This window comes from Felis catus, chromosome A2, assembly GCF_018350175.1.
Source record: "Felis catus isolate Fca126 chromosome A2, F.catus_Fca126_mat1.0, whole genome shotgun sequence".
Classification (NCBI taxonomy): Eukaryota; Metazoa; Chordata; class Mammalia; order Carnivora; family Felidae; genus Felis; species Felis catus.
Window position 1 is genome coordinate 138,853,916 of NC_058369.1, and position 22,789 is coordinate 138,876,704.

The 22,789-nt window shown below is 38.9% G+C and overlaps 1 protein-coding gene across 9 annotated transcripts in view; it reads left to right on the plus strand.

Annotated features, from left to right (window-relative positions):
- The window catches only part of CPED1 (cadherin like and PC-esterase domain containing 1), a 271,927-nt gene that overhangs the window by 216,372 nt on the left and 32,766 nt on the right, over positions 1–22,789 (plus strand). For 8 of the 9 annotated variants that reach the window (XM_045052656.1, XM_045052653.1, XM_045052654.1 and 5 more), the window contains 2 exons: positions 11,105–11,222; positions 17,731–17,867. In XM_045052656.1, the coding sequence (XP_044908591.1) occupies positions 11,105–11,222; positions 17,731–17,867 (255 nt within the window). Of the gene's footprint in view, positions 1–11,104; positions 11,223–17,730; positions 17,868–18,362; positions 18,514–22,789 lie in introns of those variants that run through there. The other variant, XM_045052657.1, reaches the window with a different exon arrangement.

Below are 22,789 nucleotides of genomic sequence, written 5' to 3' on the forward strand. Positions count from 1 at the left end.
TTATCCTATCGATGGCTCATTATTACATGGGTCCTAATCAGTTACATGTAAGACTATGAATTCCAAACACAAATAGCAAGTCAAGCTGCGTTTATAATTCTGCTACCCAACACCAAGTTCCATTATTCCTTAAAAGCCGTTAAAATTAAAAACCTATTTATAAACTCTCATTAAAACAGGAACATCAAGCATTGAAAAGTACCAATTTTAATTGTATTTTTTAAAATTTACATCCAAATTAGTTAGCATATAGTGTCCCAATTTTTAAAGCAATGTTATTAGCCATCCCTCCTGCACAAAGTATAGTTACTCATTTGCATTAAACTTCAAACTAAGGCAATTGCATAGGTAGTTTATTCACTGCAAATATTTTATTAGAACAAACTGTAAATAAAAGTCAAAGTGTCTCCTGCTCCTCAATAAAAATATTTAATTGTATGGTGTCTCTTTTTTAAAAATTAAAAAAAAAAATTTTAATGTTTATTTATTTTTGAGAGAAAGAGAGAGTGAGAGTGGGGGAGGGTTAGAGAGAGACAGAGACATAGAATCTGAAGCAGACTTCAGGCTCTGAACCAGACACAAGACTTGAACTCATGAACCGTGAGATCATGACCTGAGCTGAAGTTGGAAGCTTAACTGACTGAGCCACCCAGGAGCCTCAATTGTATGCTGTTTCTTAAAAGAACATCTACTCAGTAGCAAGTTTTATAAGTTTTGTGAGGGGATAGAGCTTACAGCCTTATCCCATAAGAAGTTTTAAACACTGAAGAAGCTTAATTCATTGTCACAATTCTGCATTTGTGTCATTAGAATGTGACAAGGATGAAAATCATGATTCCAGAATAATTTTACTGATTTCTACCCACTTCCTATCTTGGCCCTCGAACACCGTCCTCTCTGAACTTGAATGGCCATGTTTTCACTCAGTTCCCGAATGTGGCAGCTGCTCATCTTTCTACCTGGAGCATTTACTCCATCGATTCCCTTTTGATGATGTTTCCACTGATAAACTACAAACGCTATGAACCCCGGTCAGTATTAAGTGACTGAGTGGGTCCCTCGTCCCTCACAGCCCTCAGAAGGAACCACATGTGCCGACATCTTGATTTCAAACTTCTGGTCTCCAGAATGTGGGACAATGAATTTCTGTCATTCTAAGCCATGCAGTTTGTCATGGCACAGAAAAGTAGTGTACCTTTAAAGGCACTATCAGGGCTTTTCTGATTTTCTATTCTTTTACTTTTCCATTTTAAATATTATCTTCTTGGGGCTCCTGGGTAGGGTGTCCGACTTCAGCTCAGGTTATGATCTCACAGTTCTTGAGTTGGACCCCCATGTCGGGCTCTGTGCTGACAGCTCAGAGCCTGAGGCCTGTTTCAAATTCTGTGTCTCCCACTCTCTTCTCCTCCCCTATTTATGCTCTGTGTGTGTGTGTGTGTGTGTGTGTGTATCTCAAAAATAAACATTAAAAAATTTAAATATTATTTTCTTCACTTAAATAGATATTTTTAAAAATATAATCATGAGCCATACTAATGGCAAAATCTTGAAAAACATAAGGAAGAAGTTCATTTCTGCTTCTTCATCTCTGGCCTACCGTTCTTAATCTCCAGTAGAGCCACTGTTCAGAGGCATCTGTGCATCATTCCAGCAATACATAGGCACAGTCAGGCAAATACAATATTTAGCATTTTCTTTTACTTAAATAAGTAAACTTAAATAAGTAAATGGCATACATAATGTCCTGCAAGCTGATTTATTGCTCTTAATAAAATTTCTTTTGTGCTGCTCCATATCTTTACTCTGTATCCTTTCTTTCTAAGAATTACAAAATATTCCATTACATGGATGTTATTTAACTAGTTCCCTATTGATGGATGCTTGAGTTGTGTCAAGTTTCTGTTACTATACAAAGCACTCTAATAAATTCCCTTGCAGACTTTATAAAGTATACCTGTAGGATAAAGTCTTAGCAGAATAATTATATTTGCAAGATATTTTCAAAATGCCTCCCATTAAGGATATAAGTCTCCTTTCATATGAATTTATAGGCATTGCACTCTTTTCTTAATGAAAAAGTTCAGTTTTAGGATCAATGTGGTATGTAAACAATGATTTCAGGTGGATTATGCTGTAATTATTTATTGCTAATATATACCTCAGCTAATTTTCTATGAATGTTCATTAGGTATCTAATAATGTGAATCACATAAGAACTATTCAGTATTTTATAGCTTGCTGACTACAACACAAGGAAAGCAGTTGTTCAGTTTAGAGACAATGTGAAGATAAAAAAAAATTCTTTGCTTTTGGAATAAGATAGTGAAATTAGCTCCTCAGGAACCTCATTTCTTTCTTACTTTTTAAATGAAAATGTAAGTATCTTATTAGTTCCAGGTGTATACCATAGTGGTGCAATATTCTTGCACACTACAAAATGATCCTCATGATAAGTCTAGTTACTATCTGTGACCTTACAAAGTCATTACAATATCATTTACTATATTCCCCAGCATACATTACATCTTCATGACATTTATTTCATAACTGAAAATTTGTACCTCTTAACCCCCTTCACCTATTTTGCAAGTCCCCCAAAGATTTGTTTCCCGTAGCTATCAGTCTGTTTCTGCTTTGTCTCATTTGTTCATTTGTTTTGGTTTTTAGATTCTACATATAAGTGAAATCATATGGTATTTGTCTTTCTCCGACTTATTTCACTTAGCACAGTGCACTCTAGCTCCATCCATGGAGTTGAAAAAGGCGAGAGCTCCTTCTTTGTTATGGCTGAGTAATATTCTATTATATATTTATATAATTTATATAAAATTATAAATATACGTATATACACACATACATACATATCAGTTCTTCTTTATCCATTCTTCTATCAATGGACACTTAGGTTTCTTCCATATCTTAGCTGTTGTAAATAATACCACAATGAACATAAGGGTGCATGTATCTTTTTGGATTGGTATTTTCATTTTCTTTGGACAAATATCCAGAAGTGGAATTGCTGGAATTTATGATAGCTCTATTTTTAATTTTTTTGAGGAAACTCAATAGTGTTTTCAATAGCGGCCACACCAGTTTACATTCCCACCAACAGTGTTCAAGGGTTCCCATTTCTCGACATCCTTGCCAACACTTGTTATTTTTTGTCTTTTTGATAATAGCCAATCTGACAGGTGTGAGGTGATATTTCATTGTAGTTTTCATTTGCGTTTCACTGATGATTAGTGATGTTGCGATCTTTTTGTGTGCCTTTTGGCCATCTATATGTCTTCTTTGGAAAAACGTTCATTCAAGCCCTCTGCCCATTTTTTAACTGGGTTATTCGTGAATTTTTTTACATTATGTGAGTTCTTCATATATTTTGTATACTAGTCCCTTATTGGATATATGATTTGCACATATCTTCTCCCATTCAATAGGTTGCTTTTTTGTTTCATTGATGGTTTTCTTCACTGTGCAAAAGCTTCTTAGTTTGATATAATCTCTTTTGTTTATTTCAGCTTTTGTTACCCTTGTGTAAGGAGAATGGTCCAAAAAAAATATTGCTAAAACCAGGGTCATAGAGTTTTTACCTATGTATTCTTCTAAGAGTTTTATGGTTTCACATCTTACATTCAATTCTTTAATTCACTTTAAATTTATTTTTATATATGGGGTAAGATAGTTCTCCAGTTTTATTCTTTTGCATGTATCTTTCTGGTTTTTCCAGCACCATTTATTGAAGAGACTGTCTTTTCCCCATTGTATATTTTTGCCTATGTCATAGATTAATTGGCCATATATAAATGGGGCTTGGGGGCTCTTATTCTGTTCTATTCTATTGATCTATGTGTTTGGTTTTGGGGCTAGTACTATACTATTTTGACTACTATAGCTTGCAATATAGTTTGAAATCAGGAAACTCTACCTTTGTTCTTTCTCAAAATCGCTTTGACTATTTGGGGTCTTTTGTTGTTCCAGACAAATTTTAGGATCCTTTAGGAACCTAATTTCTTGTCAGAAAGACCAGTCTTGATATAGAGGGGACCCTGCCTCCCTAGGAACTGTACCAGGATTGCCAAGTTTGAGAAGTCACTACTGACTTACAGGAAAAAGCAGCGGTCCAGGAGGAGAGGAAGAAATGGGTACCTTGGAAGGTGTGGATTTCTTAGAGACTGAATGTGTATTTTTAAATTTAGATGGGCATTTTTCATTATTTAGTAGGAGAAGGAGATAATTGTTTCATCTTAAAAGGGTGATTCCATGGGGCCAGAAAAGCAAGTAAGATTTAAAAATACCTACCGGATCAAATAGTCCGTGCCTCTAAAAATATGGTAATATCGCATCAAAAATGAGAAACACCACAAATTCCTTTATGGCTAAACATGTTTTTAAGGAATTAAATAGGTTTCCAGAAAAATTGGTAACAAGAAATAGTGATCATGGATTCATGGATAAGTAGGGGGTAAAACCAAGGGCACCTTAAGATTCTTCTGTTAGTTGCTACAACATTTCATGAAAAGTTAGTAAAATTTTAAAATTATATACTAAACATATATACTCTACACATGCTTGAACAAGGAAATCCCTGATAATTATCTCATTGGATTCTAGTGAGAGCTATGACAACCCAGTAAGGAATTTGTGAAATCTCCAGCAAAATGATGTACTCTAAATGTGGAGCTCTCTGGGGTTAAGGCCATTTTAAGCAACTCTGCTAAATACCACCTTTTTTGTGTATCTAGACTCTGAGGCTCCAAGGGATGACACTTAAGACCAAAAGAGCTGTCATTCATTTTCCTGAATATGCCTGAGCCTGAACAAATTACTAATCACCCCAGTGAAGAAAGAAAGGAGAGATGCTAATGAGTTTTTTTCTTTCAAGATAGTTTAAATTTTGTTACTGGTAGGGGTAAGCACTTTTAATAGCTAAGGCAGTACTCAAAAAGATTCCTATGGCCAGAGAAGAATAGGTTTCACAGACAGAGGAAAAGAGAAGTTTGGCTGCATATTCTATCTCCACAGTGGTTTCACCAAGTATGAGTTTGTTTCTCTTCCACAGCAAGAAGCACAGAGGACAGCCCAAAGTTGGCACTACATCTCTGTAGCCTCATCTATGCCCTGGGCTCTTTCAAATTTCTGCTCATGACCGTCTCATGGTCACAGCATGGCTGCTCCCCCTTCAGGCTCACATCTGCATTCCAAGCAGAATCAAGAAACAGGGTGACCAAAAATGTATAGCACCAAGGAGGCAAAGCTTATATCAGGGAAGCAAAACTTCTAGAAATTCATAGCCAATTTCCACATTCACTTACTAATTTTATTTATTTACTTATTTTGACCAGAATCGTGTTGCATGGCTATGTCTAGCTACAAAGAAGACTGAGAAATAGAACTTCTTCTTTTCCTCCTCTTTCTTCTTCTTCTTCTTCTTCTTCTTCTTCTTCTTCTTCTTCTTCTTCTTCTTCTTCTTCTTTTAATGCTAGATGGGTTGTTCTGCACAAGAAAACAAAGGTCTTTTGTTAGAAAGGAGGAAAGGAGAATGGGTATTCTGTAGGCACCTAACATTTGTCTGCTGCCGTACTTAAGAGATCATTTAATGCAATTCCCACCCTCTTTTTCTTCCACCCTTCCTCATTTTATGTTGAGAAAACTAGATCAAGTGACCTACTCAATATCATACAGCCAGTTCATGGCAAAGCTGGAACCAAAATTTGAAAGTATGATCCCTTAACACAGTGGTGCTCTTTCCAATGTATGCCACTATTCTCTTAGTTCATAAACTGTGCACAGAGCCCACCCAGTTACACAGATACCATTTTTCTTCTCCTTACTCCCTCAACTCTGTTTCCAGACTCAGGTCCGTATTTAGCCATATGCTTGTCTCATTCAACCTTAAGAGTCACATTGTTTGGCTGCAGCCAGAAAATGAATAATGTCCACGTCAGCGGGCTGCTTTGGCTTTCCAAAATAGTGAAGACTTTAACCTAAAGGGTTAAGATTTATGAACTGCAAACAAAGATTAACTGCTAAGGAGAAATAAAAAAGGAAACACAGAATACAATAGAATATTCTTTGACCTAAACCTCAGAAAGGAGAATATGACTAAGTTTCATTTACCTTAAAATCTGCTCTCCCTCTCCTAACCTCTGCTATATCTATCCTTTGCAATATTACTTTGATTCCTGTGCTTAGAATTTACTAGAGTAGGGGGTGCTTGTGTGACTCAGGTGGTTAAGCATCCAACTCTTGGTTTTGGTTCAGGTCATGATCTCATAGTCTGTGAGTTCAAGCCCTGCATCGGGCTCTGCACTGACAGTGCACAGCCTGTTTGGGATTCTTTCTTTCTTTCCCCCTCTCTTCCCCTTCCCCACTCTCTCTCAAAAATAAATAAATTAACTTAAAGAAAAATAATTTCCTAGAGTCATGGCTGTTTAGTTAGAACCAACATGTCTGATCCTACCAACTGTCACAGAACAGTAGCTGATGGGTGCGTCCATCTGAGGCAGAAATAGCACCATGCCAGGTAGCAATTCAGACACAAAGACAGGCCAAAGTTCACTCAGTCTGGGAGTGATCCCTCAGTCTGCCTCCCACTCTGCTTTTCTGTGTTCTACATTATGTTTATTCTATTATCAAAGGCTCATACGTGGGATCCTGGGTATTCAGAAAGTGCAAACACTAAACATTTCATTTTATTTTTTTTTAATGTAATGTTTTATTTATTTTTATGAGAGAGACAGAGAGAAAGAGAGAGAGACAGAGAGACAGAGTATGAGGGGGCGGAGGGGCAGAGAGAGAGGGGGAGACACAGAATCCATGAAGCAGATTCCAGGTTCCAAGCTATCAGCACAGAGCCTGACGCAGGGCTGGAACCCAGGAACCATGAGATCATGACTTGAGTTAAAGTCGGATGCTTAACCGACTGAACAGTTTAAAAGATTACCATGCTTGGGGTGCCTGGGTGGCTCAGTCAGTTGGGCATCCAACTTTGGCTCAGGTTATGATCTCGCAGTTAGAGGGTTCGAGCCCCACATTGGACTCTGTGATGACAGCTCAGAGCCTAGAGCCTGCCTTGGATTCTGTGTGTATGTGCCTCTCTCTCTGTTCCTCCCCCGCTAGCACTCTCTCTCTCTCTCTCAAAGGTAAATAAAGATTAAAAAATATTTTTTTGTTTTAAATAAAAAAAATAAATAAAAGATTACCGTACTCTATTGCCGTCCATTTGTTTCAGAAGCTTTGAAGTCAGAACATGCTTCTGTATTATTAAACTTTTTTTAAGCTGCATCTATGAAGATAATTAGAACAAATAAGATGTAGATTTCAGTGCAGGATTAGGAAGACACTTCTGACAATGAGCTAGACTGTGCCACGTGAGGTCAGGGATTTGCATTCTCAGCATGGCACTTTGCACGTTCTAGGTATTAATACTTTTCCATTTTGAAGATGTATTCAAAAATGCTTATGACCATGTTATGAATTAATTGTTCTTCCTCTGAGTAGGAGTTTGTAGTAGACAAGCTCGGAGATGCCATCTCAAGAAAGATTCTGTGATTTGATCATTAAAATGTAGATTGTCAGCATATGAGTTCCTTAAAAATGACTTTCTTTTTTTACTTAAGATGTCAGATAAATCCTTTTCCTGCCTTATCTTATGGCCTTTGACATGACATTTCTTCTCATAGTTCTCATTCCCTGATTTTCCCATTATTCAGTTCAGATGTTACCTCAGAAAAGCTCCCATGACTAACTCACCCCAAATAGCCCACACCCACTAATTCAGTGACTGAGCTGGGCCCCCCACAGATCAGCACATGTAACAGTACATTTTTCTCAGTGATGGATCCATGTCAATTACATGTTGGGGTTCAACAGAGAGGAGCTGGGACTCTGTCAGCTGTTGTCTGGACTTTCTAATGCCCCCCGTGTGAATATTAGGATTTGTCCATAAACACACACACACATACGTACACCAGAAAGACCCCAAACTAATCTTCAGGCAAAGGTTTATCTAAATCCAGAGTTTTAGAAATGTCTCAACATTATTTGCATGAATCAATCTACTATCTATGTATCTATTACCTACCTATCTATCATGATCATCATCATCTATCTATATCTATACACATAAATATATATATATGTGCACTGAAAGGTATCTTTTTATTAAAACATTGAACACAGCATCTCAGTCTGAAGTACCTGAGTTTAGGTGCCTTGGTGGTGTGTCCATGGTGTGTTTCACATGGCATATGTTGTTCTGTAACAAAGCATTTCTTGAGTTGTTTTCTCAATCATGTGTCTTAGAAATCTCTCCATATTGGTTCGTTCATTTTGGTCTATCCTTATGCATTACATAAGGCCTTCTCTAGAGTAGACTCTGAGAAGTCTGATATCAAGGCTATGGAGTCTGTGATTTTTTTTATTTTAGTATAAACTTTCCTCCAAAAGTAGCTGAACTAATTTGCAATCCCATCAACAGTGTATAATGATATTTCTCATTGTCTTCTCTAATGTTTGATGTAAACATTTTTTTGCAATTCCGTAAATGCTTAATGTCATTTTTCTAGCCTTAAAAAAAGGTCCAACCTGCACCAAAAATAAATTTATAGATGGATATCACACACACACACACACACACACACATACACACACACACTCATACATATTGTACATAGATGTTTATTCAGACAAAAACTCCTCACAACATTTATTAACTTTGTGTCATTTTAATTGATTTTTATAAGGAGCACTTTAACACAAATCACTTTCCTAATCTTTAATCAGTATTCTAAATTCCAGTTTCATTCATTAATTTAAAAATGGGGGGGCGCCTGGGTGGCTCAGTCGGTTGGGCGGCCGACTTCGGTTCAGGTCATGATCTCGTGGTCCATGAGTTCGAGCCCCGCGTCGGGCTTTGTGCTGACAGCTCAGAGCCTGGAGCCTGTTTCAGATTCTGTGTCTCCCTCTCTCTGACCCTCCCCCGTTCATGCTCTGTCTCTCTCTGTCTCAAAAATAAATAAACGTTAAAAAAAATTAAAAATGGAAATATGTATACTGAATCAAGATTTTAAGAAGTCTGTACATCACCCTCGTTCCTTTTGTTCCTTACTATCCTGAACCTTCTCATGTGAGATGTGGAAATCTGAGTTGGGTGTGAGGCTATGTGAAAGGGTGAGGGATGGTGACTAGAAATTGCTCCTTAGAGACAGTTACAGAGCAAAGAGGAGGGCAAACCCATTCATTATTTCTCTCCATTACCGAGAATTTATGATATGAAGTGAGAGACAATTGAGCCTAACCATTTATGCATCCAATAAATATTTGCCTACTATATGGTAGGGACTGGGTATATGTGTGAGTGAAATAATTATTTGCTCTCATGTAGTATTCAGTCTGGTGGAAAAGACACAAATAACAAATTATCACCAAATGGTGAAGGGCATGAAGGAAACAAGTGGAGGTGACATGGACTAGGGAGGGGCTACATAATCATGCTAGAGTTTCAAGAAGGCTTTGCTGAGACTTAAAACACAAAAAGACGCTCTCCAGGAAAAATGAGAGGGAAAGCATTCCCGATAGAAAGAATAGCATTTTTACCTGCCCCAAAACATGATAGATTGTGAGAGCCTGATGAAAAGGGAGGCAGTGGAATCAGGTGAAGGAGGATGGAGGGACACAGGCAAGGTACAGGTCCCAATACCTTGTGAGAATAAGCTAGGAGATCACTTTGTAGTGTGTACACATGTTGAATTGTAACGTTCCACGCTTGAAACACACATAATGTTATATATCAATTTTACCTCAATAAAAAGAGAGCACGTGTGTTGCATGAGACAGAGAGAAGGAGGGGGGGAAGGGAGGAAGGAAGGGAGGAAGGGTAAAGGGAGGAAGGAAGGAAGGGAAGAAGGGAGGAAGGGAAGAAGAGGAAGGAAGGAAGGAAGGAAGGAAAGAAGGAAGGAAGGAAGGAAGGAAGGAAGGAAGGAAGGAAGGAAGAAGGGAGGAAGGGAAAAAGAGAGGAAGGAAGGAAGGAGGAAGGAAGGAAGAAGGGAGGAAGGGAAAAAGAGAGGAAGGAAGGAAGGAAGGAAGGAAGGAAGGAAGGAAGGGAGGAAGGGAGGAAGGAAGGAAGGAAGGAAGGAAGGAAGGAAGGAAGGAAGGAAGGAAGGGAGGGAGGAAGGGAGGGAGGAAGGGAGGAAGGAAGGAAGGAAGGAAGGAAGGAAGGAAGGAAGGAAGGAAGAAGGGAGGAAGGGAAAAAGAGAGGAAGGAAGGAAGGAGGAAGGAAGGAAGAAAGGAAGAAGGGAGGAAGGGAAAAAGAGAGGAAGGAAGGAAGGAAGGAAAGAAGGAAGGAAGGAAGGGAGGGAGGGAGGAAGGAAGGAAGGAAGGAAGGAAGGGAAGAAGGAAAAGCTAAGTGAAAATGAGAGTATTCTAACCTGCCAGTATAGGGGAGAGTTGAAGAGAGATTTCAGAGAGCCAAACTGCTGCTCTCCACTGCACATGTCAGACTAGAGAATGAATTGCTTTGTACATATCATGCCTCTACAATGATACTCACTGCAGTGAGATGCTACCTATTTTTATAAATACATGAACATGTTTTGAAAAAAAATATGTGTATTTGACTCCATTTCTGACATATCATGGGTCCTTAATAAATGTGAATTGAAATGGAATTTGTCTGTTAATTCTCCTCAAATATTTCCCGCTTTTTCACATTAATGGCTTTTTATTCAGCTGATATATGGTCTTCTAATACAGTATATTTTTAATGAATCAACAACACACAGGTATGTTTTTAAAGTAAAACTTGCATCCATTTCTTTAAAAACTGGCAGAGCAGTAATAATATCAGTGACAGTATTAATGCAACAATGAATGTCAATGCCAAAATAAAGATTGAACTGCCATTGGAATTTATATTTATCCCTCAATGCAAGTAGCTACTTCTAGCACAAACAATTTCTGACAACCCAATACTGTGAGAAGGGTAAGCAGTTGCTCCTTTTTATCTATAAAGTTTATTTGGCACAAAAAAAAATCTTATTCTTTAGATTTTATTACTATCTGTCATGTTCATTGCAGCTAATTTCTATCTATCATTTTAATGCAGGATTGTGGTTTGCTGATTCACCCAGAAGAAGCCTGTGGATTACAGCCTATTTCTTCTGACTACATTGAAGCCATTTCACAGCCTGAACTAAAGATCTGTCCATCTGGGGACACAAAAGGTGACTATTACATTGGGTGTCACTTCTCTTAAAAAAATTATTTGATATAGATGAGTGTACGCTTATTTGAACTATCCTTATACAAAAAAAATCAAGGTACTACACAACTTTTTCATTAGTATGAACTGTAACACATGTAATTAATGCATTATTTTAATATGTGAAATATTTCAGTTAATCAAATGCTTTTCTCTTCACCCTCCGCTCTTTGCCTTGTGAATCCATATTCATCTACAGATATCAGCCAAAAAGTCACTTGTGCCAGAAAGCCTTTCTTCAGCCTCTGATTTGTTTCTTTATTATACATTTTCATAGTACTCCATGCTTTTCTCCCATGAGAGTTTCCACAATTATTTAAATGCTAAGTATGTAATTAATTCTTTGGTGTCAGTCTTCCCAGATTGTGAGCTGCACGAGGACAGGGAATCTGACTTGTTCACACTATCAGTTCACTTAGTACTATAATTTCTACAGAGTACGTAGACTGTGTCAGCCAAAGAACTGTCTTAAGGAAACAAGTTTCGTTTCCTTTGATTATATAAAAAAAAAAAATCCTTGAGAATGATCTCTCATGTCTCCCATATATTGAGCATTAATAGAAGCAGGAAAATCATAATGTCAAATTGGAATTATAGTGTTGAATCCTGCCTGATTCTAGAACAGACCCGGAATGAGACACCTTGGTGCCACTATCCACTTTCCCTGTTTCTCTCCTTCCCCAGCACTTTTCTTTCAGTGGAGTCTAGTGGGGTCAATCCAAAGGTGGGGACCAAAAATGCCTCCAAAAAGATAAGAGGAACAGGGAGCATCTTCTCTGAGATTCCTGCTTGCCCATCTGGCCTCACGACCCCAAGTCTCCCTTCATCTAAAAAGTCTAAGAAAACACTCAGGAGCTTTTCTACCCTCACCATGAACTTCACACCACAACCTGAATGGGAAATGAGTTTCACAAATGAGCAGTACAAATCGCAATTTGGCACGCACGGTGAGCAAGCGTGGGCATATCCCTGTTCTTGAACATGTGTTCTAAATAATAAATTACAGTCGCTGCGTAGGGAGGGATTTACCCATTATGACATGTCAGGAGGTATGATTTATGATTCTCAGCTAAATGAGATATACACTCTTACATACAAAGGAGACCCCGATGTGTCTAGTTATGGATTTTCTTTATCAGATGACATTTTATGAGAATCATAAAACAACTTAACTTTCTTCCTGCTATTGAACCAAGTCAAAAGTTCATCAACAAAAAGTTGAAGATATGGTACTGAGATTCCTCAAGAAGTGGCATCTTTTTCTGTTCATTAAATTTGCTGTAACTTACGCCAGGCCCTGTCATGAAGCTATCTCCATGCCTGGTCCTTAACAGGAGATGCTGCCTTCGAACAGGGACCTTCTGGTAACTTGAGTAGCGAGGCTTCTTTAGAGAAGACCCCAAAATTGACTCCCCAGTCAAGCCCATGTCTCTTAGCCCCACAATACCAGCCCTCGTAATCTGACCCTTCTAGGCCCCATAATCTGGCCCTTCCTCTCGCCCAGCTCCTCCCAGCCTCTTGGTTTCACTTCATGCCAATAATGCTGCGGCAGGGTTCCACATTCTTGTCCATGCTGTCCTGTGCTCCTAAAAGTCTTCTCATCTTGGTCCAATTCTCCCGATGCTCTATTTTCCTCTCCAGGAAGCCTCTCCTTACCACCCCACCCCCTGATTAGCTCCCCAGAATACTTTGGGCACATGTCTACCGTAGCACTTACTTCATTATGTTTCAAGTGTTTAATTTCTCTCTCTTTCTCTAATCAGTAGTTTTCAAAGTGGAATGGTACATCTGAGCAAGAGGAGGGAGTGGCATGGGACAGTCCCCAAGATGAAGCCAGTAAAGCTTAAAATACATACACATTTATTTATGTCTAATCATTCTTATTTTTGTTTTATAACAAACATAATACATCGATATGGAAGTATAGGTACCTACATTACAGTGTGTGTGTAAGGGTGCATTAGTAGTTCGTTTTTAATGATGACTGCCCTAGATTGTCTTTCTCCAGAGCAGAGATTTGTCCCTCATGCATCTTTCAGTGTCTAAGATGATTCAAAAATGATTGCTGAACTGAAACCAAGATCCAAGCCCTCCTCCTTTCCACAGAAGATTGCGAGCAGTCAGGGCACAATCGACCAGGGAAAACTGCTTCACTCTTATGGTCCTAAAGATCTAAAGATTCCAAACAAATAAGTGAGATCAGCAACAGCAGTTTGCGCGAATGGAGTTTTGTTGCCAGAGACGATTTCCTTCCTTGATGGTGGGACTCCCTCCTGCTGAAAGAAGCTGTCACGGTGGGACAACATTGGGAGGAAGTTTATTTAGGAAGTCCAGCCTTAACTTGCATGACCATAGATTAGTTCTGAAATCTTATTTTCACAGCACATTACAGCTATTTAGCAGAACTGGGTCCGTTTTTTCACCTTGCCAAAGAAATGATGGTTTACGTGTCTTTTTGATAACGCTAGCTAATATCATTTTGCGTGACTTTTGTTCATATTTTTAAGTTGATTTTAAGCCTTTAGAGAAGAATCTAACTATAAAACACAGCCTAAGAATAAAAGTTCTTGCTTAAGAAAGAAAAAATAATTCTAATCTAAAGAAAGAAGAAACTTATACAATGATTTTGAATGATAATTACCTTAAAGGAAAATAACTCCAAAGGCATTTTACGACATATAAACAAAAATATTTTATCATGTTTTATTTGTAGCAAGGGAATATGACAACTTATACTTTAATACTTCTAGTGTTGACAATATGATGTGTTTTTTTTCTTCTTAAGGGAAAACTGCTTTATTTTATAACAGTGTAGAGTCAGGATTTAGTGCCATCTATATGATTTTACATCTCAGCATGGCCCTAGGTCACAAAGTTGAGTTTCTTCCCTCCATTATGTCAGCCAATCTGATTCACTTAAATGGCTGGAATCTAACTTGCATTAAATATAAAGCTATAATTATAAACCAAATAACTTCTCCCCAAAGCCCTATTTATTCCTCAGAATGTCATTCCCTAAAACATATGTCATACTCTATTTCAGAAATCACAGCTTTGATTCATTCAAAGTTTAAATATATAACATAGAATTCATGTCCCTCTTTTTGACAATTTTAGTTAAGAGCTGGTATCATTTAAAATGTCAAGAAACTCCAGTCTTGCAGATGTTATACAGATGTCTATTTCAAGCAGCATTACTAAATCACAATAAAAAAGGGGGGCATTTTAAACCAATACAAAAATGCAAAGAGTTATGACTGTATAAATATATAGTAGTATGAAGCATTGGGGCCAAGATTTCAGAGACCCAATCAGGAGTCCTTTTGATGTGCATGAGATTTTATGCCCACAAACTAATTGTGCCCATATTTGGATTTTTGTGCATGCAATTGGCCACTTATTTCTTCAGCTTTAGAAGCAAATGGCCAAAGAAGACCTCAGCTTGTACAAAATTAGCTGTCAGCAAGGTTAGTGCAGGACAAAATGTCTGGGGGAGAGGATGCATGTGCCCTTAAATACTCAAGGATCTGATGAAAACAGAGACCTTCAAAATATTATTGGATATAATCTCATTAGCAGAAACACATTTATGTCCCCGACATACCCACCATCCTATTAGAAAGAAAATTACCCATCTTTTTTTTAAACATAGTCTCCATCAACAGGTGAACCCACTAAATAAATCCAGCTTTTTAAAATAAAGACATTCATTAAAACAACCTGATGTGGGCTTTCCTATAAACAAGTGCTATCAAAGAGACCATTGGGCCATATTTCATTTTCAACTGATGATTTTGTGCTAACCTCGCCTAATACGACAAAAGGATCAGAAAATTGGAGACTCCAAGACTTCAGTTAATGACTGGTCCAACCTGTCATTAACAGCATGACCCCATTTCTATCATTTAATTCTTGTGGCCTCAGTTTACCTCATCTGGCAGAGAGGAGGGTGGACACAAGACCCATTCCACTCCATTCAAGAGGATGCCCACTGAACACAAATTATCATGAAGATGTGAAGATGTGAAGAAATTGGTTACTGATTACAAACCCTATATTCCAGGGCAAAGTCAGAATTAGAAGCAAGTTATATTCTAAATGAAAACCACAGAAAAATCACAAAACAGAAATGGATGGAGAAACAAGCATTTTTGAGGATAATCTTCACATTGCCATTCAAAAACCAGCACCTCTCCATCTTTTAGTAGCACTGCTCTTCTCTACATTTGGAAACTTTGGAAATGCCTTTTACCGAGCAGACCTTTTTCTCTCCTATATGTAATCTTTTGTAGAAGCCACTTATTTCTTCAGTCCCTGCTGTCAGGGTGGCTTCGTCACCCAAAGTACCACCCATTCCATCTTTCCAAATCTTGTCTATCCCGAAGACGTGAACACATTTCAAGTGCTCCATGACAATTCTGACTTCTGTGATGCTTTCTTTATTCTGAACTACCACGGCTTACTTGAGGTGGGGGCGGAGGAGTAAAATATATTCACCGATTGCTGGGTATCAGGCACTATGGCAGGTGCCATATGTATTTTCCTCATAGAGAGAATATTAAGTAATTTTTTCAAGCCAAACAGTGGTTCGCAACTGTGGCTGCATATTGGAATCACCTGAAAAGCATTTAAAAAACACCGACGCCTGAGTTCCATACCGGGTGGTTCTGATTAAATTGGTCCAGCATACGATCTGAGCATGGGGATTTGAAAAAGCTTTTTAGGTGACTCTAACATGCAGTGCTGAGGTCCACAGAACTAGCTAGAGGCAGAGCTCAGGTGTGTGTGTCTCTAGAGCCCAGACTGTTTTCATACCACGCAGCTATTTTTACTCAATTATGCCTTTTTTATTATGCTATAACTATTTTACATGTATAAATTGTAACCCTCTAACCTGACTGTAAATTTTTTGAGGCTTAACATTGTAGTTAAGAGGCTTAAATATGTTAATATATGAAAGTGCTCAGAATATCCCTAACCTCTGGCAGGTGCTATGAAATGTTAACTATTTTTTAAAATTATTATATTTTAGCATCAGTAGCACCTAACATCTTGTAGGGTAAATACTTCAATAACGTTTTAGGTTAAAATCCTCCTAGAGAGTACTATTTTCTTTCATCTCCCCCAGTTCTCTCTTAATATACCCACACTTCTTTTTTTCTTTTCTGTGATCAACTAGGAGGCCATAAGCTAAACCTCCTCTCGTATTTTATCATTTCTAACTATTTCCAAAAACACTCACATGATTCTGACATCCTTGAAGTCATGCAATGGAAGCACACCATATTCATTGCTCAAAAGTAGAGATTCTTCCCTCTAATGCCACACCAGATACTTTTGTTAGCAGAACCACAAATCAAAGCCAGAATGGACAAAGTTGTTAATTTTTTTTCTTTCTAACTCAAAAAGTAGCTGGGAATATTTGGCTCCTCAATGTTTTGAAGAGAAACATCTAGTGGTAACATAAGCAAGACCTTTAGGGTAGAGCATGTGATTGTTGGAGACGTCAGGGCGTTCTCCACAAAGGATATAAATAACCACTCTGTATTCAATGTTCTAGTTCAAACTCCATTTTTGAAAAGATGAAGAAGGAAAAAACAAAAATAAAAAATCCCTTCTTGATTTTTTTTCTGATTATGAACATCTCTACTCACACTAAAAGCTGAAGCGTTTTGGAAACATATTACTTTATCACTAAAATAGAAAAGATCGCAAATGCATTGAGAATATTCATTTATCTTATAAACATTTACTAAAGCTTATGACCTACTCTGTGCCTGAAGTCAGCTAGTAACAAAGATAAATACGATATTGTAATTGTGCTAGATATGTTAAGCACATTATCCCATTCAGTCCTCCCGTCAACCGTGTGAGAACAGTACATACCTCATCTAAGGGCTGGAGAAATGAAGGCCACAGAGCTAGAAAGAGCTGAAGAGATTCACACCAAAAAGGTCACCGATCAAATTAAGAGCAATAACTAGTCTTCGAAATAACAGATTAGCAGTATATTGAAGTAATTCTCTTATATCTTGACTCTCTTGAAGGCAGGGGATAGATCTATTATTGGATTGTTAAGCTAAGCATGTCTCACGCTAATAAAGATTAGTGGTCAATTACCTCGATATCAGTGGCTTCCCATCTACTTTGGTTCTATTAAGTGCCTAGTGTACTCTTTAAAAACAAGTAATAATTGAGTAGTACCCAATCACTTAGTTTTTTGTAAGGAGGCAGTTTCACAGAGCAGGACCCGTACTTGACTTCAGCATGGACTGTGTTCTTTCAGAATATTTTTACCTGTTGCAATTCTGTTTGGTTGTCAGGGGGCATGCATCGCTCCACAGATGTACCCAAGAGTGGTCTTCTCACTGTAATATTTATAATACTGTGCCATAACTGAATTCTAAAGTAACTTGCAAGCTGTAATTTCACTAGTAGAATGTGAACAAAGGTCCTGCTGTCTATTCCAGGCCAATGGATCGTGCCTTGCCTTAGCTGTTCAGACAACAGGACCTGTGACTGGAGAGAGATAACGTGGCAGCCTCAGAACTGCCAGTACAGCGTTCTAACTAAGCCTCAACTCCAGCGGTGCCTGGGGGGAAGGAAGGTAAGTTTCGGAACCCGCAGGGGAAGCCTTTAATTTCTGCCACCTGCATCACCAAAAGCCACGCTGTTGTATTTAGTAGACCAATTCCTGCTCTCTTACTCTGCGGAGGATAACTAATGCAATGCAGTCTGGCTTTTTGAATCATGGGCAAATGTTAGAATAGAAGAGCCTTAACAATTCTTGCTCAATTATTTCCAAATACATCTACTTGACAGATGGAGGATATTAAAGTCATGTCCTGTGCTGACCCAATTCCATGCTGGTTTTTCTCAGCACAAATTGGTGAGCGCTTGCCACGTCAACTGACAGATGGCGGTTCACAGCAGCTGGCCTGGTCAAACTGCAGCTCTAGCGAGGCACTGCGGTGACAGCCGACATCTGCAGCTCGCTTGCACAAGCCATGAAATGTTCTTGCATGTAAGACTCACTTCTGCTAGAGCTTCCTGGGTGCATGAGACACTAACCTTCCTGATCTTCTTTCACATTCCCGGGCAGGTCTCAAACGGACCTCACTAGGCTGCCTGTGCTTTAGTGAGGCTTCTAAGCTGATTTGTTGGACACGCAGTGTCTTCTTACTAGGCGCACTCTGAGTAGGTAGATTCCGGCAGAGCCCTTGGACGTGCGAACCGGGCACATAGACTGAGATGCTTGGTTAACATGAAGTAAGTAATTCTTACCCAGATTTTCAAAGTTCTTTCCTTACAAACTGTTTGTAAGCTCTCACAGATGGGCCACACGGAGTTCCAAAATTGATTTTTTTTAAGTTCTATTAATGCAAAAGGAAATGAGCACTGGAATGAATGTATGCCAGCTTTTCAGATTAGGCCTATGGTTAGATTTTTCTACTAGCAAATAATCTAAAAAGAATGACAGGGGGTGAGGGGCAGGGCAGGAGGATGGACATTTCTTCATGGTGATTCCAATACAACTGCACCAATTTTCATGACTGAGAGTATCTCTAAATATAAAAGCATCAGTATTACTTACTTTTAAAAAGGAAAGCAAGGGGGAGGGGCACCTGGGTGGCTCAGTTGATTAAGCATCCAACTTTGGCTCGAGTCATGATCTCATAGTTAATGGGTTCAAGACCTGCGTCAGGCTCTCTGCTGACGGCTCAGAGCCTGGAGCCTGCTTCGGATTGTGTCTCCCTCTCTCTCTGCCCATCCCCTGCTTGCAGTTCATCTCTCTCTGTCTCTCAAAAATAAATAAACGTTAAAAAAAATTTTTAAATGAAAGAGGCGCACCTGGGTGGCTCAGTCGATTAAGCCACTGATTTCAGCTCCGGTCATGATCTCAAGGTTTGTGAGTTCGAGACCCATGTCGGGCTCTGTGCTGACAGCTCGGAACCTGAAGCCTGCTTCAGATTCTCTGTTTCCCTCTCTCTCTGCCCCTCTCCTGCTCATGCTGTGTCTCTCTCTCTCAAAAATAAATAAACATTTAAAAAGTTTTTTAAAAAATAAAAAAGAAAGAGAAGAAACCAAACATTTAGACTTTTATTAACTGTCACTTAATATTCTTATTAACAGAGAATTGATTGTGTGCAAGGAACTAGGTGTGCTGCTAACTTTCATACCTTATGTCTGACCAAACTGTAAGCTTCATGAGGACAGGGAACATGTTTGAATCACTGCTTAGCACAACTTTTTGATACATAATAGTCACTTAACAGATATTTGTAGAGTAAACAAATAAATTAAAATCTTACTTATTTCTCATCACAAATCTGTGAGGTAGATATTGTATCTGTTTTCTACTTAAGAAATTTAAAGCTCAGAGAGATTGAGTAATTCTCCCGTGATCACACATGTATGTGTGGCTACTACTCTGACATTTTTAACCACCAACTTGGATAACCCAACATCCACATCTTAGAAATGCAGGACTGGAAGCAATGAAAATAGTTGTTGCTATAACAGTCAGACTTCTCTAAACTCTTCCAGGATACTGTTCCGACCTCAGAATTTAGAGCATTCGGGAAAATTCCAAGATGTCACAGTCTATTAACCTGAAAGGCAGTAGATGTTCATTTAAGTTCATAACTAAATTCCATGGCTTTTGACATGACACATATTATTTCCTGGGCTCATTTTATTCCTCTGTAAAATAAAAGAAGCCTATATGATCTAATCCTATGCTGTAGATTAATCAGCTTTGTAGGAAGCTAAAAGCCCTTTTCCTCCTCTGTGTTAAAATATCATAGACTGGGGTCATTCCCCGTAGTTCTGTAGGCCGAGATCTCTGAGATCTGGAGACCAGCAGGGTTGGGTTCTGGTGAGAGTTCCTTCCCAGCTTCCATTGGCTGCCTTTCTGTTGTCCTCACAGGGCAGAGAGCTCTGGTCTCCTCTCCTTCTAAGGACACTAATCCCATCATGGAGGCCCCACCCTCATGACCTCATCTAAACCTAATTACCTTCCAAATGTTCCACCTTCTAGTACTATCACTCGAGGGGGTAGGGTTTCAACACATAAATAAACCCAGGGTGGGGGGACACGGGGAAGGGACACAAGTGATATAGTCTTTGCTAATTTCAAGGTAGATTATTAGAAACTCTACAAAGTAATGATAAGAAAAAAGGAAGATCCCTCTTTCTGTCTGTTAGGTAGGGAGACAGAATGTTGCAAACTCTAAAAATAACCCCGATATACAGATAAGGTGCTCCTGGCAGAGACCAGCTAGCTGGCTGCTTGGGGGGGCGGGGGGGGGGGGGGCTTCTCTTAGAGATTCTCTTAGTCCAGAGGTGCTATTCAGACCTTCGTGCTCAGAACTCCAATTTGTTAGCATGCTGGCAGTGATTCTACAGAGTCTGATTTGTTTACCAGGATGCTAAAGTTTTCTATACACAACAGGGAAGCATTGTACATTTTTAGCAGAGGAATGACACAGCCAGAATTAGAAAAATCTTTCTGCAGCAGTATGGAGACTGCCTACGGCGGGGAGGAAGTGGGTGCTAGGGAAGCAGAGGCTGTTTCGTGGAAAAATTCCATCATGCAACATTGAAGAGTCAAAGAAAGTATAGATTCTAAGTATAGATTTCTAAAGAAGTACAGATTCAAAGTTAGTATATATTCAATAGTATATGTATACAATAATGCCACTAATATAAAAACTTAATACATACATACAAGCATGCCTACACATACAGAAAAATTTTGGAAGTAACACAGTTAAGAATGATTACATAGGAGGGCACCTGAGTGGCTCATTTGGTTGAGCATCCAATTCTTGATTTCGGTTCAGGTCATGGTTCTTTCGTGAGATTGAGCCCTGTGAAAGGCTCAGCATTGAGCACAGAACATCTGGATCTCTGTCCCTCTCCCCAGCTCTGTCTCTCTCAAAAACAACAACAACAACAACAACAAAACAAATGATCACATAAGTGAAAGGGAGTGGGAGAAGGGTAGGGTGGTGATGGGACCAGCGACATATTTTGCGAGGCCCAGGGCAAAATGAAAATGCAGTAGCCTGTGTTCAAAATTATTAAGATTCCCAAGAAGGCAACCACAAAGCAATAGCGCGAGCACCGGGCCCTCCCGCTACACGGACTCTGTGCAACGCCCAAGGTCACATGCCCATGATGCCACCTCAGGTAGCAGAACATGTTTGGCGAAGAATGAAGAGATCTTTTAAAATATTTGTGTGATTTTCATTTTTTTTACAATGGGTGCATATTTTTAAATCTAAAAATCTGTGTTTTAAAACTTAAATCAGAACTAAGGCAGAGGCAGTGGAAATGCAAAGGAAAGAGACCCTGAGGAAGAAATCCTTATATTCACGATCATGGACCTGGTAATATAGACAGGTGCATGCCCACATACACCACACAGCACAGAGAAAATTGCATGAACACTCACAACTATGACTGTCAAATAGCACTTATCTTAAGAAGACTCTATTTATGCATCGAAGTGCATTAGCAAAAAGCTTTCCCAGTACATTGATTTCTCATTCTCCATGAGAGAAATATAAATACACAAAGTATCCTGAAACTCTTTCATTACTAAACTAAGACAATTCTCATCCTACCCAGAATTTTTCATAATCACTATTCTATTCCAAAGACAAATACATGTTCAGGCATACCATTTACAAAAACAGAAAAACAAGTCACATAAATATTTTGTTTTTTAAACACCTTATAAACTGACATTTGGGGGGGGGCTCACTTCCTACTATGTCAGTCATTCAACAGACTCATATTATTTGAGCGACATTATACAGAAATTCACTTCATAAGGATAGCAGGGTCAGGGAGTGGTAGGAACTTCAGACCTACAATCGGGAAGCCTGCACTAACTACAGTTCTGATCCCATCAGACAAAGTGATTTTTTATTCATCAACACCATCAGATCAACTCTGCTGCCCCACATCAGAAACCTTGTAGTATCTGTTATCCCTAACATGGTACCAGAGTAGAAGTTAGCCACCTGATTGCTTAAAGTGAAGCTCACAATACTTTTTATAACTTTTGTGATGCTCCACTGTTCATTCACTAGCCTAGCTTTTGTTGAGTTAACAATCTGTTCTAGGGGCATACAAACATGATCCTCCAGGGAGCTAAATTTCCAGTACAAGGAGACACGTGAGAGAAGCAATTGTTTCCTCATAGTGTGATGACTGTACTGGTAGAAAGAAGCTCAGAGGCTGGCACCTGACCTGTACTTGAGGTTCTGGAAAGGTTGGTAAAAGAGAAAGTGGCTACGGAGGGCGGTGGTGGTAGTTACAGGCAATCTACCAAACACGTTACTTTGAAATGGTTTAAATGAACTGGAAAAAAAAAAAAAAAAAAAAAAGGATCTTCCTTTCTTTCCCCTGAAAGAATATGCAGGGAGGGGCACCTGGGTGGTTCAGTCAGTTAAGCATCTGACTCTCTGTTTCAGCTCAGGTTATAATCTCACAGTTTCGTGAGTTTGAGCCCCACAT